At 43.0% G+C, this 18,392-nt stretch overlaps 1 protein-coding gene across 3 annotated transcripts in view; it reads right to left on the bottom strand.

The window, feature by feature from the left end:
* Positions 1-8,837: 8,837 nt before the first annotated feature.
* ZDHHC9 (zinc finger DHHC-type palmitoyltransferase 9) overlaps positions 8,838-18,392 on the bottom strand; it is a 31,592-nt gene continuing 22,037 nt past the window's right edge. For 2 of the 3 annotated variants that reach the window (XM_054708948.1, XM_054708908.1), the window contains exons 5-10: positions 15,028-15,165; positions 14,050-14,096; positions 13,225-13,329; positions 12,099-12,202; positions 11,612-11,708; positions 8,838-10,444 (exon numbers count right to left, since the gene is read on the bottom strand). In XM_054708948.1, the coding sequence (XP_054564923.1) occupies positions 10,331-10,444; positions 11,612-11,708; positions 12,099-12,202; positions 13,225-13,329; positions 14,050-14,096; positions 15,028-15,165 (605 nt within the window). In that variant the 3' untranslated portion in view covers positions 8,838-10,330. Of the gene's footprint in view, positions 10,445-11,611; positions 11,709-12,098; positions 12,203-13,224; positions 13,330-14,031; positions 14,097-15,027; positions 15,166-18,392 lie in introns of all 3 variants that reach the window. The other variant, XM_054708992.1, reaches the window with a different exon arrangement.

Here is an 18,392-nt window from a genome sequence, read left to right as displayed (position 1 = left end):
ATCCACTGAGCCAAACTGTCTAGGACTCCATTTATCTTTCTTATGGAGAGAGGGTTGGGAGAACACACCAGTCTCCTTCAAAGCTGGACTCAGCACAACATCCTCCATTGTCCTTTCAGGGCCATCTGTCCCTTCCCTGCAGACCTAACACTTCAGTTTGAAGCTCTAGCTGGCTCTGCCCTTCCTGCTAACCAGCCCCCCCCCACCCCGCCCCCCCCTGATCTCAGACTCCCAGGGCCAAGGTTCTTGCTGGGGTCTGAGAGTTGGGAGTATCTTCCTAGAACTATTCATTTAACAAGAACCTTGAAGACCTCTACTCCAATGAGAAAGGGCCTGAACTGGGGGTTGTCCAGTGTCCAGGAAGGGGAACTTTGAATTCAGCTAGGCCTTTCCTCTGAGGCCACTTCTTCCTGAGGCCTACCCTGTGATCACTGAAGCTACATCATTTCTTGGGAGGTGGGACAGAGACGAAGACCCCTGGATTCGTTTGTTTCTGTCAGTATTAACTCCATGAGAGATGACAAACTGGAGTGAGCTGCCACCAGAGGGGAGACAATGCCACTCTGCTTCCAGGCTTTGTTCTCAGCTGCACTTGCCCCACAGCAGTAAGTGGCAGTGGGCCTCAGGAAACTGTAAGCATTATCTTCACCAAAGAAGCAAGGAGGAGCCCAGATGACCTCAAAGCCCCAAAGGCACTGAATAATGGCTTTAATTTAGTGAGTACTGGCACATTTGCCAGGCATCAAGTGCTTTGCATTTCTTCTCATAATCATCATGTTATCCCCAAGGTAGGTACCTTCACATTCCCAGTTTACAGAGGAGAAAACTGAGCAGCAGACAGGTTGAAGTTGAGTAGGAAGTTCAACAAGGTTTCAGAGCCCCCCTCAGCCCTCCAAAGGGCAATCTGACCCTCTGTAGTGTGCCTTTAACACTCTTTAACCCATTACCCTCCAAGGATTCGATCCACAGAAAGCCTTACAAGTACACACAGATACATAGACAAAGGTATTTGCAACAGCTTTATCTGTAAGACACTGAAAATAACACAAATGGGGAACTAGATACATTATGGTCCGTTCACGCAATACCATGCAGCCATTAAACATGATGTTGTAAAAAAATATTTGACACAGGGAAAATCTTTGTAATTTTTTTATTGTTTAATATTTTAAATTATACAATAATATACAAATGTTCTTGTAATAGAAGTCTGTGCTATGTTATGGGGAAGAAGCAAGTGCTAAAACATTATAGGGTGATTTATTTTAAGAAAAGAAAATCATACACAAGAATTAAGACCAGAAAGATCTGAATCAAATGGTAACTGGTGATGATCTTGTGAGGTGAGCTGGGGGTTGTGGGGTGTGATTGGAGGAGTAATGGCAAGAAGTGTTCACTTTCTACATTCTTGCTTTATTTCCATTTCAAAAGTATCTATTTTTTTCCCTTTTTTATCTATTATTTTTATATCTATTTAAAAAGGAAAAATATTTTAATCTGGGGGGAACTAAATAAATCAATATGTCCAAGCTTCTGGCCTCTAATTTGGGGTAGCAGCAACGTCATTATCCTGCTGCCTTAGGCTCAGGCTTCTGGAAAGATGGGGAGTGGAAGTGAATAATGCCCAAAGTATTTTAAAACCACAGACACACCAAGGAGATTCCTAACCCTTTTAAAACCCTGGGTAGCACCTATCTATTAAGTCTAATCTGGGGAAAGGAAAATATCAGAAAAAGAAAAGTCAGGCTGAGAAAAGTATGTTTTGAACTCCTCCCCTGCCATGGGGAGGGGGCTGGAGGAGCTATAGGGTCTATACGCTGAATGCAGGCTGAAAGGACTCTAATGAGTGCAGGTGAAGAGGGGCAACAAGGAAATGAGACTGCAGGCCAAAAAGACAGTGCCAGGTGGGGCTACAGCCCAGGGCCCAATGCTCTTCTTCCAGCTAGGGCTGCTGAACCCTCCTGTCCAGCCCCATGGACATCCAGAAGATGCAAAGTGGCTCCCTGAGCCCTACAAACCAAGATCTGGAGTCCAAGAGGCTATCTTCACAGATGGAGACCCTATACCCCCACCCCCAGCCTGGAATGTCAGAGGCCCAGGCAGCTGTAGCCTATAGCTCCCCTTGGGAGGATGGGGGGTGGGCTGGCTCAAGAGGGGCAATGGGGGCCTATGGTTGAGCATCAACCTATGAACCAGGAGGACATGGTTCAATTCCTGGTCAGGGCACATGCCCGGGTTGTGGGCTGGATCCCCAGTGTGGGGCATGCAGAAGGCAGTTGATCAATGATTCCATCTCGTCACTGATGTTTCTATCTCTCTCTCCCTCTCCCTTCCTCTCTGAACTCAATAAAAAAAATATATTTTTAAAAAGAGGGCAGTGGGGTTCTTCCTCTGCCCTTGAGTCCTCCTGGGCCTGGGACAGCAAGTGGAGCTCCTCTAGGGCAGGTAAGGCCTAGTGGTTAGGAGTTAGGGCCTACTTGAGTTCAAGACTTGGCTTTGTCACTCACTTAGCTGGGTCCTCTTGGACAAGTCACTTAAGCTCCTTGAGTCTCACTTTTCCCATCAATAAAGTGGGGATAACAATATTAGCACCAAGGGGTTGTTACGAAGATTGAATAAAGTAGTGTATATGAAATACCCATAAAATCAACATTCAGTGAATGGATTCCTTAAATCTACAATACCCTGTACCTGCATTTCACTTCCTTCAAGGCCAATCTCACCTTGGACCCCTAGGTTAGTGTAGTGACAAAGAGCAAAGGCTTTGGAATTAAACTAAAGTGTCTTCAAATCCTGGCTCCACTACTTACTAGTTACCTGACTTCAGGTAATTACATACCTACACATTTCTGAAAATAAGAATGATTTAGCTTGGCTGGCGTGGCTCAGTGATTGAACATTGACCTATGAACCAGGAGGCCGTGGTTCCATTCCCGGTCAGGACATATGCCTGGTTGCAGACTTGATCCCCAGTGTGGGGCATGCAGGAGACAGCCGATCAATGATTCTCTCTCATCATTGATATTTCTCTTTCAATCTCCCTCTTTCCCTTCCTCTCTGAAATCCATAAAAAATATATTTAAAAAAAAACCAACAAAGTTAAAGGAGGTTTTTAAAGGGAAAAAAGGGCACTGATCACTATAGTCTCAGTGAGATCCAACCCCCCCCCCCCCCCCCGCCAAGTCAGGAAATTCAGGATGAGGTATGAGGTTTCTGAGCTAGGGAAAAGAAGTGGCTCTCCCACCTCCTTCACAATAGAGGCTACCTTCGCTTCTCACACAACTTCAGCCTCATTCTATACTATTCAGCCAACAACACAATCAAGTGGGAAGGAACTGCCTCCCCTCTAGACCCAGCCAAAACTCCTCCTCTAGGAAGGCCCTAAATAAAGGCATTCTATAGCACTTGATATGTAGGCTTCACCTTTTCCTATAACTTCACAGTTACCAATATAGCATTTGTATACCATTGCCTCTGGGACCTGCCAGGGATAGCGTCAGAAAGAGCCCAGGCAGTGGCCCTCACAAAGGGACAGCCAACTTGACTGTGGGAACCGACAAGGCAACTTCCTGAGTTCCTGTGCTAAAGAAACCCCACCATCAGTTCAACCTAAGTGCAGGGGTGTGGAGAGAGAGTTAAGAGATTTAAGTTTAACACAAAACCCAACAACCACCCCATATCAGCTCAACTATTTATAGTAAGCCCTCTCTATGCCTAAAATGGAGAGACCATTGGTCAAATGAATCCAAAATGGCATCAAAAAACTTCTAAATATCATTGCTGGGTCTCAACTCACTTACAAGAGAATGGGATCAGCAGTGCAATTTCTCCTAAAGTTAACCCTAACACGTGGTCAGTTTTCAACAAGTATTTATTGAATGTTAAATAAGAAAGAAAGGCTCATTTCAGTCAAGTGACACTTGGAGTTATTCAAACCCCTTTATCTGTCTGTACCTGGGTTATGCCGGAAAGCTCTCTGACAGGAAGTCCTGGCATCTGGGGTTCTGGTCTTAGCTCTACCAGTAACTGTCTATGTGACCTGTGGTAAGTCACAGTACATAATTTAATGAGTGAGTGCAAGTGGCACTGGCTACATGATCAATATGTTCCTTTCAGGGATATCATCCAACAGACCCTGGGTTTTATAACAAACTAGAGGCCCAGTGCATAATTGAATCATGCACGTGTAGGGTCCCCTACACGCTTTCGCTTTCGATCGTGGGGGAGCTGGGTGCCTGTCCACTGGTGCACCAGGCCTTTCAGAAGCCTCCAGCTTGGCGGAGGCTTCTGAAAAGCGTGGTGCCGGAGCAGACAGGCACCCAGCTCCCATGCTTCTGATGGTCCGAGGCGGGACGTGAGCTCGCTGCCCCAGAGGCCCCTTCTGTTCCGCAGCACAGCCATGGCGCAGACGCTGAGCCAATCGGCTACCCCGGCCACCCTGAGTCCCGCCCCCTGCGCCTCCCACTGGCCCAATCGTGGGTGTAGCGAAGTGATGGTAATTTACATATTACCATTTTATTAGGTAGGCTAATCATCATGTCTGAATTTGAGCAAAAAAGTACAATGCTTTTAATCATGTTGGAAGAGCCAGGTAGCTGTAAATGGATAGGGGCAGCAGGCTTGAAGAAAGTGAAGGAGGCCCTGGACAGTGTTTCTCAGTGGTTGGAGCGTCGGCCTATGCACTGAAGGTCGAGGGTTCAATTCCCAGTCAAGGGCACATACCTGGGTTGCAGCTTCAATCCCCAGGCCCTGATCATGTAGTTGTGGTAGGCAACTAATTGATGTATCTCTCTCATATAGATGTTTCTCTTCCCCCCCCGCCCGCCACTTCCCTCCCTCTCTTCCACTCTCTCTAAAATTAACAGAAGAAAATATCCTCAGGTGAGAATTAACAACAACAAAAAGAGTCGGGCTGAGGTGGCTCAGTGGTTGAGCATCGACCTATGAACCAGGAGGTCCCAGTTTGATTCCCGGTGAGGGCACATGCTCGGGTTGCAGGCTCAATCCCCAGTATGGGGCATGCAGGAGGCAGCCAATCGATGATTCTCTATTATCATTGATGTTTCTATCTCTCTCTCCCTCCCTCTTCCTCTCTGAAAGCAATAAAAATATATTAAAAAAAGAAAGTGAAGAGGCATGAAATGTCAGGGAAGTAATTCTACTCCAGGTTCCAGAATTGTAAAACCACTTCTAAATCATGGCCCCCTCATTTCCTGGCCCATGGTGGAGTGTGAGCTATCAAACTCACAATTTATGAACTGAGTAGCAAATTCCCTAATACCAGAAGAAAAATAAACACAGGATTTGGACAGCCAAGTTACAGAATAAAAATGGCAAGAAACAAGGCAAAGGGAGATGTGGGAAAATGTTTAAACTCATTATTAACAAAATGAATAGAAATTAAGTGATACTGAGATACCAGTTTACAATGATAAAATTATGGAATGTTTAAATGAGATGTGTTTAAATGTTTAAATGAGACATGAAGCAAGCTCTCTGAGACACTACTTGGCAGGACAAACTGGGACAGCCTTTGTATGAAGCAATTTAGCCATATTCGCCAAAAGTCTTTCAAAGAACACTCCCTTTGACTGAGTAATTTCACTCCTAGGAATCTATCCTAAGGAAATAATCATAGATATGTTCACAGATTTTTTTAAAAAGCTCATCATAATAATGACAAATGGGAAACTCCTAAATGTCTTAACAATAGGGGAAGAGTTATGTATATATTATGGAATCATGAAGAAATAATTTCTAATGATATGAAAAATGCTAATTTAAAAAAGCAGGATTACAAAACTATATTCATAGTTGAATTCCAGTTATGTTTAAAAATATACATGCATGAAAAGGACTAGAAAGAAATACACCAAAACACTGACAGTGATTATTATACCTTAGTAATGAGGTTATGGATGATTTTTAAAAATCTTCTTACTTTCTTATACTTTCCCAATTTTCAATAATGGACATGAGTTAACTTTTAAAATTAAAAAGCACATTACAGGAATGAAGGGAGGAAGAGGTTTGTTTATTTTCTAAGTTTTCCAACTATTTAGAAGTAGAAAGGGACATTTGAGAGTCCAATGGTTCTCAACCCTGTCAGCTCCAAACCTCCCTGGGTATATACAATGTTTTGTAATAAACCCTTTGCCACCCTGAAAGAAATTTCATAGTTATTATAACCTGCATATACACATAATTTCCAGAAGAGCAGTATAATACACTAACTATAATATAAAGGAGAAATAAAGGGAAAGTAGTTTATAGTAAAATAATATGTATTTCAATATGTAAATGCCTGGGCAATACTATACTTTAAGTCAGATGCTTCCACTTACATATGTAGATTCACTGTGGATTCAACTGCTACAAAGGAAGATGAATACAGGTACATTATATTGGCAACTTAAAAATCCATGAATGGCATTGCCATTGGTGACACGATTTTCAAAAGTCACAAATGTTATTAAAGTTTTGAACAAAATAAAGTACCATCTTCCCTGAATTTACACAATGGTTGCATTCCTGGAAATTCACTGTATATATTAAAACTGCAAAAACATGTTTTGTGTTTATTTGTATAATAATTATGCCCAGTTAATTACACTAGGTTTTCCCATTTCCATTGATGTTCTATATGCCATTTGAAAGTTTACAGATACAGATTTTTAGTTCCCATTCTCCTTTCATATTTATTCGGAACATAAAATCTACAATGACTATCTTTTTTTGCAAGTTGGGCTTGCATCTTTTAAAGGTAATGATAGTCACAATTTTAGCCTTTGATACTATTTCTAAAACCTATCACCTAAGAATAGCAAGCGATGGCTAGAATGTCTTCTCAAAACTGACACAAATGTTTTTTGAATTATTAGAAACATTGCTCTTCTTTAATAGCACCAAAGCACGAAAACAAATTATCATTTTTAAAAAACTATTTACTGTGATCCCTTGGTGATTCTCCCTAGCCTGGCCCCAGCCTCAGGAGTATAAAATAAACTGAGCTGGAAGAAAAGGACTAACAGGGCCAGGCCATAGAGAGAGGGATGGGGGCTAAGTTGCTAGGTTACCACTTAGCCAACCCAAGTGGTCCCAGAGGGGTACCAGACACTAGACAAGCTCCTCTCTCTGCCCCACTAGGCTGAAAGCCCACTCAAAGGAAGAGGGTCAAAAGGTGGGGGAGGGGGCCAGCCACTCATGCTAGGCACAAGTAAAGAAATGAGACAGAAGCACAAAGAAGCACACATCCCTGTATTTCTAAAACCATTCAAGTCTTCTTCATTAATTGGCTTTCCCCGAAAAAAAAAAAAGGGGGTTCTTTATTAAGAAATACCAGAGAGTGAAAAAACCACCACACATACATATTTGTAGGTTCACACACAAATGCAGAGATTTACATATTAAATTGCATTTAAGTTAGAAAATAGATTTAAAAACAAAATACTTTTTCTTTCCCCAAAAAGGTAAAGCAATTTGGTCAGTAGGAAAAGGGCCCTTGGGATAAAGGCAGGTAGGTTAGCACAGGAAGAATGGAATTTAGCTGCTATAGAATTAGAACCCATCACTTGCCACTGGGGAAAAAAGCAAAGGGAGAGCAGATGCCTTCTGCTAGGGCAAGGAGGGCCCCAGAGCCAAATGGACATGAAGAAATGGCCCCAAATAGCCAAACCCCACCAACCCCAAAAGGTTTTGGACCTGTACCAACCATCCTCACCTGGGGAAGGGGGGTGCATAGGAAACTGAAGGAATGCAAAGGAAGGGAAGAGACGGAGAGAATGCAAGCCATTTAAAAAGACCAATTCTTCAATCTCCCCTCTGATCAAAACTCAGATGAAGAACAGTCCCAGATGGTGCATGGTATGAATGAAATAGATCTTCAGGCCAAGGTCTTAAATACAGAAGAGTTATATAGGTAAAGAAAGAGAGCAGGAAGCATGAAAAAGCAGAAAAATAAAATATATTATTTCATACAAGAGATAGATTTCCATGTTGACCCTTCTTCACCTTAGAAAGAGAAAGCTCCTCTGACTGACGTAAGGGTCAGCAGAAGAGTGGTTGAGGTAAGTTAAGGGAGGAGAGAAATCCGTCCTAATCCAGGAGAGAAGATGGGCTGAGACAGGATGGGCTCAGAAATGACTAAAAAGAGATTCATTTGAGTGGCAGGTTAACTGGAAAAATCTAATAGCTTCCAGACTCTCCAGTGTTGGCATTATTTTGAACTAACTAAAATGTAACTACAAGGACTGAGAGAGCCAGAAAGAGAATGGTAAAGTAGAGGCAGAGAAGAGAGGAATCCGAGTCTCTCTCTCTCTCTCTCTCTCTCTCAACTCAAATCCTGGTATAAGAAAAATAAAAAGATAGAGAAAAATCTGGAAGCAGCCAAATTTCATTCATTCTGATTAACTGGAAAGAGTAAGATAAGAATTGGTAAGGAGTCTTGATTATAGACCACTTAAAATGAAATATATACCATCACTTGTAAAAGATCACTAACAAAGTATTTCCCAGGAGAGGCGCTAATGTGCCTCCTTTAATAACCAAGACTCATTTACAATTAACAGCATTCATCTGCATAAACACAACATCTCAATAAAGAACTTGTTCTCTTAAGTGAATATAGCCCCAACCCTCCCCATCTTGTTAACATTGTATAATGCCTTGAAAGCCCTTTCTTTAGAGTCCAGAATAAGGTGAGCTTCGGCCCAGAATGTAGTAGAAATCAATGGAGTTTGGGAGCTCTCTCCCACTCAAGGGTCCCCCAGAAAATGGAAGTATGGGTAGTAACTAGAAACCCCTTCTACCCCCACCCCGATCCCACCCTACCACACAAAGACACTCACGCCCCCATGGTGATTCTTGAAATGGAAGGGGAAGGAGGAGGCAGACAGTCTGCATTAGACACAGTTTAATCACTTTCAAATAGATTAAAAGTTCTGATTTACACGTCCCCCTCCCCGTAAGTCATCCAGACAGGACCCTGGCTTAGAAAAACACAGGTGCTTTAGGAAATATAGCCACATATAATACATAAATTTTCTTCCCTGAAATAGAGCAGGTCCTGAGCAGAGCTGACGGGGTGTGTGGGCGGGTCACAGCCCGCACCCAGGGTGAAGTGGCTCTGGGACTCTGCCTGTGGAAGTGGAAGTGCTGGAAGAACGAGGCTGGCGGAAGCCCCTGGTGTGGTTATCAAGCCCGAGGTGGGCCAAGGCCTTAGAGTGGGTCACCCGGGAGGGCAGCAGTGCTGGGTTTTCCCTCCTCACTCAGCCGAGGCCTACTGGAAGTACTAGTTGTCTTTTTTTACTTTTTTCTTTTTTGAGGGGACATAGGGAGAGAGGAGAGGAGAGGAGAGGAGTTCCTCTCTGTGCCTTGGTTTCCCCATTTGTGCATTCAGGGCCTCTGCAGGCCTCACACAGGGAGTCTGGGGGGTGTAGTGTTTAAGTGAGCACTCGGGCTTATTCTGAGGAGAGGAATCGCCAAAGTGCAGACTTTTATTACTGCCATTCCTGCTCCTAATAGGAGCAAGAGTCAGAAGGAAAACAAATTAAATGGGACTGGTGAGAAAGGAGGAGATAAGAGACAGAGAATACAAGGGGTGATGCCGTTGGCATCTCATGAATTCTTATTGAGAATAGCACAGGTATTAAAAAGTTTCTGGGTAATCTATAAGACATGTAAATTGTTATCTATACTGCAACTACTTACATATCTCTAACTGGAAAAGAGTGGGGCTTGGGGGTTAGAAAGTGGATGGGGGACAAAGGAGAAACTACATGAATAAATACAACAAGTGGAAGCTACCTGCCCCATTCCTGAAAGGATTTATGGGCTATGTTGGCACTTTGTAGCCAGGAGAATCCTCCAATCCCACTCTCCATCCTCTTTAATTATGAAGCCCCAAGAATCCAGTTAGGATTCCCTAGCCAGAGTTCTCTGTGACCACCTCTGGACTCGTGCCATGCAGCGGCTGGAGAGGATCTGTGCCAGTCTCAAAAACCTTTAACCCCACAAATGGACCAACCACGCCAAGCAGGAGAGCTAAGATCTGGAGGGAAGAAAGGGGAGCCCAAGAAGACTCCATGGAAAACTAGTGCAGGGGCCCAAGAGACCCATTTGTCCAGTTACCAGAGGTCACTGACATCTTCTATGACTGCCTTGAGTCCAGGAAAAAAAAAAAAACTTGCAGCAAGAAAATGCCAGTGTGCAATTGGCTGAATAAAGATCAAAGAAAAACAGCTTACTTGTTCTCTGTCTCAGGTTTATCTTCTCCCCTTAAATCTCTCACAGCCCTAATTAAACACAAACAAAAGTCTCTTCCATAGATAGGCTACTTGTCAGCTTCAGCCACCTCGTGTGGTGGCTCTGGAGGTTCCGGGGGTGGCATCTCTTCAGGAGTGCTGTCCTCCGGCATCTCATTTGAGCTCAGATGTTCTGTTAGGGCCTAAGAAGGAAAATATATCAAATTCAATAAAAAGCCCATCCTTGCTCGGCCAGTGTAGCTCAGCGGTTGAGCATCGATCTATGAACCAGGAGGTCACGGTTCGATTCCAGTCAGGGCACATGCCTGGATTGTGGGCTCAATCCCCGATGTGGGGCGTGCAGGAGGCAGCCAATCAGTGGTTCTCTGTCATCATTGATGTTTCTATCTCTCTCTCCTTCTCTCGTCTTCTCTGAAATCAATAAAAAAAATTTTTTTTAAAAAGCCCACCCTCAAAATCCAAGTGGAGATAATCAGTAGACACTGAGCTCTTCCTCTGAACCCATCAACCACACTGATGTTACAGATATGCAACCACCGGCACCAAACTCAGAACCAAGACCAAACTATTCTTGTCTTCTCAGCAGACTGAAACTGATGTTTCTTTGAATTCTGTTCTTAACTGTTATGGAGAGATGCTTCCATTAGTATTCATAATAATACTAATAGAGACCACAGATCATTACACAGGCCCCTCTCCTTCACAAGAGAATATTATAATGTACTTGTCTAACAAGGCCTGACCCATTGGGTCTCAATCTTGTTTCTGCCCTAACACTTGGCTCTCTAGAACAGTGATTCTAAACCAAAGAGAATGGGGTAGCAAAATTTTCAGATGCTATATGTTTGAAAATGCCCCCAAAGCGATTCTAAAATATCACCTTTCCCCACATTCAACCGAGAATTACTAATCTAAATTGTTATGATTTAAGACCAGACTTATCATAAACATTATATTCAAAATGATGATAATAAAATATAAAAATGGGTTTGCTGTAATTCAAAAAACAAACTTCAAAATATAGGAAAAGCAAAGTAGAGAACAATTATCTACCTTACAAAAAGCATTCGCCTCACTAGACAGTGAAGTCCTTGAGAGCAGGGACATGGTCTTTGCCTTGTTCACTAGTGTATCCTGCATCTAGCACAGTAGAATGTCGAAGAAATGAGTAGATCCTAATCTATACCGCATGGGCACAAAGATCTGAGGCAATGTCAGAGCAAAAGCAGAGACAGGGAAGCTGGGGCTATTGAACACGAAATTGCCTAACTGTATCTCTAAGGTGTAAATTTAGCCTACACTCTCCATCACCAGCTCAGCTTTAAAATCTTAAAGTTGGGAACACTTACTGGGCTCTGTGGCAAGAGGCTACTACTGGTCTCTTGAGTGCTAGGAGGTCGACTTCCACTTTCCTCCAGTGGTAAAATACCTCTTCGATCCAGCACACTGAAGGAGACAGGACAGTTAATAAAGCACTTCCCATTCCCCGCCTCCAGCCACCCACCCTCTGAACTGAAAAACATAAACCTGCCCTTTGGCAGTCTAGCCTGATCCTAGCACATGCCTCCTATCTTCCACTCACTTTTTCTTCCACAAACCAGGGCATACCACATTAACCAGGGTAAGAAACAAATGAAATAAGAATGAAAGGTCATCTCTTTAAAACAATCATCCTGCGGTCTATGGTCCATGTAGATATGGCACCAAGGTACAATCCCTGGGAAGTCCTATTTGACACCAAGAGGTCACATTCAGAAGAAGGCATCATACCAAGCAACAGGATTGGCGTGAGTTGCTCAACCCAAGAGTCCCAGGACCTTCTAGTCCCCTGAGTACCTGGGAGGCAAGGGGCCACACAGCACTTCACAGCAGTTCTTCACAATGTTGCCATGGCTGTAGGGATTCTGGACTCGATTCTTCCCTGTCCATGAGCCTTTGATCTGCAAGATAAAAGCCAAGACTTACATTAAATTTATGTTGAAGAAAAACATGCAGCATGGGAAGATCAAAAAGTTCTGGAGATGGGTGATGGTAATAGTTGCACAACAACATGAATATACTTAATGCCACTGAATTATACACTTAAAATAGTTAAGATGGTACATTTTATATAATGAATATCTTACCACAATAAGAAAAAAAAGAAATACAATGCATAGCCATGGGACAATGTCCACAACAGAGTGAAAAAAAGCAGACAACTAAACAATATGTATCTATTTTAATTTAAAAATTCAAAATATATAGTCACATAAACAGGAACAAGTCTGGACTATAAATCATACCATTAACAATGGTGATGTATAGAAGGTAAAGTAACAGGGACTTATTTGATATGTTTGCTCATCTGTCTTTTTTTATTTTCTGCAATGAACATGGGTTAATTGGTAACTTTTAAAAAGCAAGGATTTATTCCATGCACCTGTCCTTGTCCATCCATAATCCAGAAGCACCAATTAGCCTTTAAAGATCTATGAATAGCTGAAGACCTTGTACCTCCCCTACCATTCAACCGCTTCTTCTTAATTCTCTACAGGCATTCAGCTCTAAACAAAGCAGTCTGCTTTCTTCTCCACACTTCAGATTTAACAATCTCCCACGCTAGGTTTCTGCCTGCCTCAACCTCCCAGGCCCTGGAGATTCAGTTCTCTAGCAGGTAACAAGAGAATAGGCTTTGGAGAAAGAATATGTGATGAGCCCTAGCCAGTTTGGCTCAATGGATAGAGTGTCGGCCTACAGACTGAAGGGTCCCAGGTTCAATTCCGTCAAGGGCACATGCCCGGATTGCAGGCTCGATACCCAATGTGGGGGGGTGCATACAGAAGGCAGCCAGTCAATGATTCTCTCTCATCATTGATGTTTCTATGTCTCTCTCTCCCTCTCCCTTCTTCTCTGAAATCAATAAATAAATACACATTTTTTAAAAATAATATGTGATGAGAAGATGGGAAGGTTGACTCACGTCTTCATTGGTTGTCTGGTTGAGAGCCACAAGGAAAGTGTGAAATCCAGTTAGTCCCACGACGGACCAGAGTGTGAAGAAACAAATGAGTACTTCTAGAACAGTGAGGTATGTTAAGGAATGTTGAAGCCACACCAGCAGACTCAATGCTTCACCCTTCTCATGGCACCAGTCTTTACCTCTCGGAACATGTCACAAATGGCCAATTCGCTGGGTACATCCCTTATGACAGGTAAAGGACTCCTGTCTGTTCACTATGAGTAACTCTCTAACATCTCTAGCATATTTAAGTGTTCCTCTGTTTTTAGATCATTAGCTTTTTGAAGGGGATGTTTAGGAGGGGGCCAAAGCTAAACAATGCTGGTCATCACTGCTAATGGAAAATCCATCAAAAAATAAACTTTATAAATGAAAAAATTGGTGGGAAAACAGGATGTGATTTATAGAAATCGCATCTGAATTTCCTTTTCAGAAATGCAACTGTTGTACAAAGTAAGCGTTAGCGGTAACAGAAAGGTGGACTTCCAGCAAGTGACATAAGAGATATATTGAGGTATAGACAGCCCACTACAGAGGCAGGGCTGAGTGTGTGATCAGAAGGAACTGGAAGGGAGGCAGTAGAGAAGGGGGTAGAGCAAAGGCCACCCTTTAAGTCTTGGTCTTCTTCCATTCTGATTGCTACTACTAAGACTACCTTTTTTTCCCCAGAATTTAGCACTCTCTGATGTCTGAAAAATGAGATGATGGGATAACTGCAGAGAGAAAGCATGCTGGAAAGTAATTTAAGAAGGATTCACAGGGACATACTGCCAGGGGAGGATATGTTCCAGGAGTTTCTTTCAACGTCTCCAGGAAGCCAATTTTCAAGGATTCTATGAAATTGGGAGGAGTAGTAGAGAAAAAAGTTAGTGACTTTAATTTTAAAAATGCACACTTATCCTAGTACCTACTCACTTCCTCCTCCCTACCCCTTGTTACAAGCTGGCAAGAAATAAGCCCTCGCTCAGACAAGGGACTCACACCCCCAAGGAGGTAGTCTCCTGACCAAATGCAGGACCCGGCAATGGTCTAGAGAGTCGGGCAGAAGCCAAGCATCTGGCTCCCCTCCCTTTTCCCTAGTCCTCACTATGGGCATGCAGGGGGATATTCATTCATAGATAAAATAAATTAGAAACACCCCTAAAAATCCTCTCTCTTCACCAATCCGTGTCCTCCCTCCCTTGTTCAAAATCCAGCTGAGAACTCATCCCTTCCCAGGAAGTTGTTTTGATTAAGACCACTCCTTTAATTCCACATCCCCTCTGCCCTTATTTGTTATCTGCTTATTTATGTGTGTGTATGTGTTTGTGTACATGCACACACGTAGGTGTGTATTTTTTATCTCCCAAAGTAAACCAGGAGCTACTAAAAGGCATTTCTCAGATATAACCCATTCTACCACTTGGCACAGAGTAGATCTTATAAAGCAAAAGAAGAGAGGATGCAGACAGCCAAAATACATCCCCAACCTTTGGGATCACCTCAGAAATGCCTAGTACTCTGGGTACAAACCAGTTATTATGGCCATGGTCCCCAGCAGAGGGTCAGTAAAAAGGCCAACTCACTCAGTAGATACTGATTGATGTGAGCTGAGGTTTGGAGCCCTACTCAAGAGCAGACAGTAGTGCTTATTTCTAGCTGGTCCTAAGGCACCTTCATAATGGTAAAGTCTCACCAGGAAATCCAACCACTCCCCTAAGCTGTCCCCAAGTCTTCTCCCATCCCACCCCCACTCCAACAACAGGCACTGCCCTGCATACTCACTGAGGGCCACATAGACGATATTGAAGGCGAAGACATAGATGGTGAGGAGGGAGAGAGAAAGGATGAAGAGGTAGAAGTAGCGGTAGTTCCTCTTTCCAACACAATTCCCCACCCAGGGGCAGTGATGGTCGAAGCGCTCTGTGGGAAAAAAAGAATCTAGTGTCAAAGCCTCCAAAACACTGTGCAACTCCACCATTCACATCTGAATAACTAATTCAAAGACCCTAGATCATTGCCTATTTCAATTGTAAAAAAATGGTTTCTATTTTTCTCTTTTTCACAATGTTTTCATAGCCATCTCATTTGACCCCCATAATCACCCTAGAAGTTGAGCAAAAGAAGATATTCTTTTCCCCATTTTACTGCAGAGGAAACTAAGGAACTGAGGGGTTAAGTGATCTGTCTCACTGAGTCTCTGCTTTTCCAAAGAAAAATCTTAGTAGGTGGGTCTATTAAGTTCAGGAAGAATAAATAGGTGAAAATAGCCAAGTAATTTTTGAAAAGAGTAGTGTGGTTTTTCTTAACCTCCAGTTAGTAAAAGACAATAAAATTACAACACTTAAAATGGTGTGGCATAGCCAGAAACACACTCTAGAATATATAAGAATTCACTGTCTTAATAAAAGCAGCATTACAAAATCAGTGGTGAAAGGAAGTACTTTTCCATAAACAACACTGAGACAATTGGCTATTTGGTGAAAAATAAGGTTAAAATTTTCCCCCTCACACTATTTATCAAAATGAATTCTAGATGAATTAAAGAGTTAAATTTAAAAACAAAGTGAGTTCAGCAACGTCCCATGCACCAAGAAGTCACCAGTTAGATTGCCTGCCGGTAAGGGCACATGCCTGGGTTGCAGGCTCAATCCCCAGTGTGGGGCTTGCAGGAGGCAGCCGATCAATGATTCTCTCTCATATCGATGTTTCTCTCCTCTCTCCCCACTTTCCCTTCCTCTCTCTCTAAAATCAATAAAAACATATTTTTTAAAAATTACCTTTAAAAAAGAAGGTGACTGCCTGTAAGACAGAGAGGGAGGCCTCACCAGAAATCAACCCTGTCAATACCTTGATCTTGGACTTCTAAATGTCAAAATTAATTTCTGTAATTTAGTCACCCAGTCTGTGTATTTTGTTATGGCATCCCAAGCAGACTAATACAAGTATACACCCACGAGTGGAATTGCTGGACCATATGTTAATTCTATGCTTAACTTTTTGAGGAACTGCCAAACTTTTCCACAGTGGCTGAACCATTTTACATTCCCACCAGAAATGTATGAAGGTTCTAATTTTACCATATCTGTATATTAAATAATTTTGATTACAGTGTTATAATAATGAATACAATGGAATCATGAATAATATCTAATGATAGGAAACTGCCTTAAAAAACTAGAATATAGCCATGTGATAGATTATATACAGTCATTAAACTAAAATATTCAAAAGACATGTACTAAAGGTGTAAAAAAATGCTTAAGATATAATGTTAAATGACAAAGGTAGGAATAAAAACTCAATCATGTGTGATCTAACTTCACAAACAAGAGTGAGGCTGGAAGGAAATATAGAGAAATGGAGAGTGAGTTTGGGATTAGATTTTATTTACACTTTCTGTATTCCCTGAATTTTCTACAATGAACATGTATTATTTAATGAACCAAAAAGGCACAAAGAATAACACATATCATTTTTAAAGGACAATGAACTGCATACTGTCAAAAATAATAAGACTGCAAGAATGATACATCTCCCAGCTAAAGGGCTACAATATATCTTAAGAAAAGAGAAGGAAAATGTAGAAAAGAATGACATGTTCAAGTCTTACTCTAAACAAACCTGTCATATAGAAACACTGGAAATGTAGGTTTATACAGATATATTTTTACTGTACTTTAAATCACACTTTTTTCTTATAATACAAGCAATACAAGGAAACAAAATCACTAATAAACCCACAACCTATAGATAACAAACTAAGAGCATTCTGGAGTATTTCCTTTCATATCTCTTTACACATATTCATATTTTTTAAATGTCTAACTGAGATCACGCTATACATATAGCCTGTCTTCTATTTTATTTCATTTCACTTTCTGGAATAAGGTTTTCCCATAAAAGTCCCCTGTATGAATGTTCCACAATTTATTCAACCATTTATTTACTGGTTGACAATGAGATTTATTCAAATTTTCACTATCATAATAATCCTGAGGTACATATTTCCATACCTAAATCTTTTACCACATTCTTGATTATTTTCTTAGGAATTTCTACAAAGGTAATCATTGACATCAATGTTTTAAGGTTTTTATCAATCTTAGTAGAAGCCCAGAGTGCAAATTCGCGCGGCGCCGCCCACCCACCTGCAGCCCTGCCTTGACACCTGAACCTGTCCAGGCAGAGCTCCAACGCACCTGGCCCAGCCCCCAAACCCGCTGGCCTTCTCTGGCCACTTCAAGCCCCACCCTCAGTCCCTCAAGTCACCTCGGGCTGGTCCCACATTCTCTGGGTGCCTCCCCGCTCCCCCCTCGCCCCCCTTCCCGGTCTCAGGAGCAACGTGGCAGCTCCACCCCATCATGGCACTGGAGGAGAGCGTGGAAGCCTCCCGCCTGCTGCTGTGCTCCTTTCCCTGGCAGGTGGGCCTCGGGGCACTCAGAGTGCCAGCGGTGGATGGCGAAGGACTGGTGAGGGGGGCGCTATGGGCTCTCACCCCTGCCCTCCCCGGCATGGGATGGTCCCGCCTTCTCCAGGCACCTCCCCGCTTCCGCCCTGTCTCTGGAGCAACACCCCAGCTAATACGCTAATGACCTGGTCATTACCCGTTATGGCGTCCCGACCATTAGCATATTAGCTCTTTATTAGTATAGACTAGAGGCCCGGTGCACAGATTCGTGCATGGAGGGGGGCGTGTCCCTCAGCCCAGCCTGCACCCTCTCCAATCTGGGACCCCTCAAGGGATGTCCGACTGTCCGTTTAGGCCCGATCCGGGCCTAAACGGGCAGTCGGACATCCCTCTCACAATCCAGGACTGCTGGCTCCCAACTGCTTGCCTGCCTGCCTTCCTGATTGCCCCTAACCGCTTCTGCCTGCCAGCCTGATCACCCCCTAACCACTCTGCTGCCAGCCTGTTTGCCCCCAACTTCCCTCCTCTGCTGGCCTGGACACCCCTAACTGCCCTCCCCTGCAGGGTTGATCGCCTCCAACTGCCCTCCCTTGCAGGCCGGGTGCCTCCCAACTGCCCTCTCCTGCTGACCATCTTGTAGTGGCCATCTTGTGTCCACATGGGGGCAGGATCCTTGACCACATGGGGGCAGCTATATTGTGTGTTGCAGTGATGGTCAATCTGCATATTACTCTTTTAT

Source organism: Eptesicus fuscus, chromosome 1, assembly GCF_027574615.1.
Source record: "Eptesicus fuscus isolate TK198812 chromosome 1, DD_ASM_mEF_20220401, whole genome shotgun sequence".
NCBI lineage: Eukaryota > Metazoa > Chordata > Mammalia > Chiroptera > Vespertilionidae > Eptesicus > Eptesicus fuscus.
Note: the sequence above shows the minus strand (reverse complement) of the source record. Positions and strands in the feature narration are given on the sequence as shown.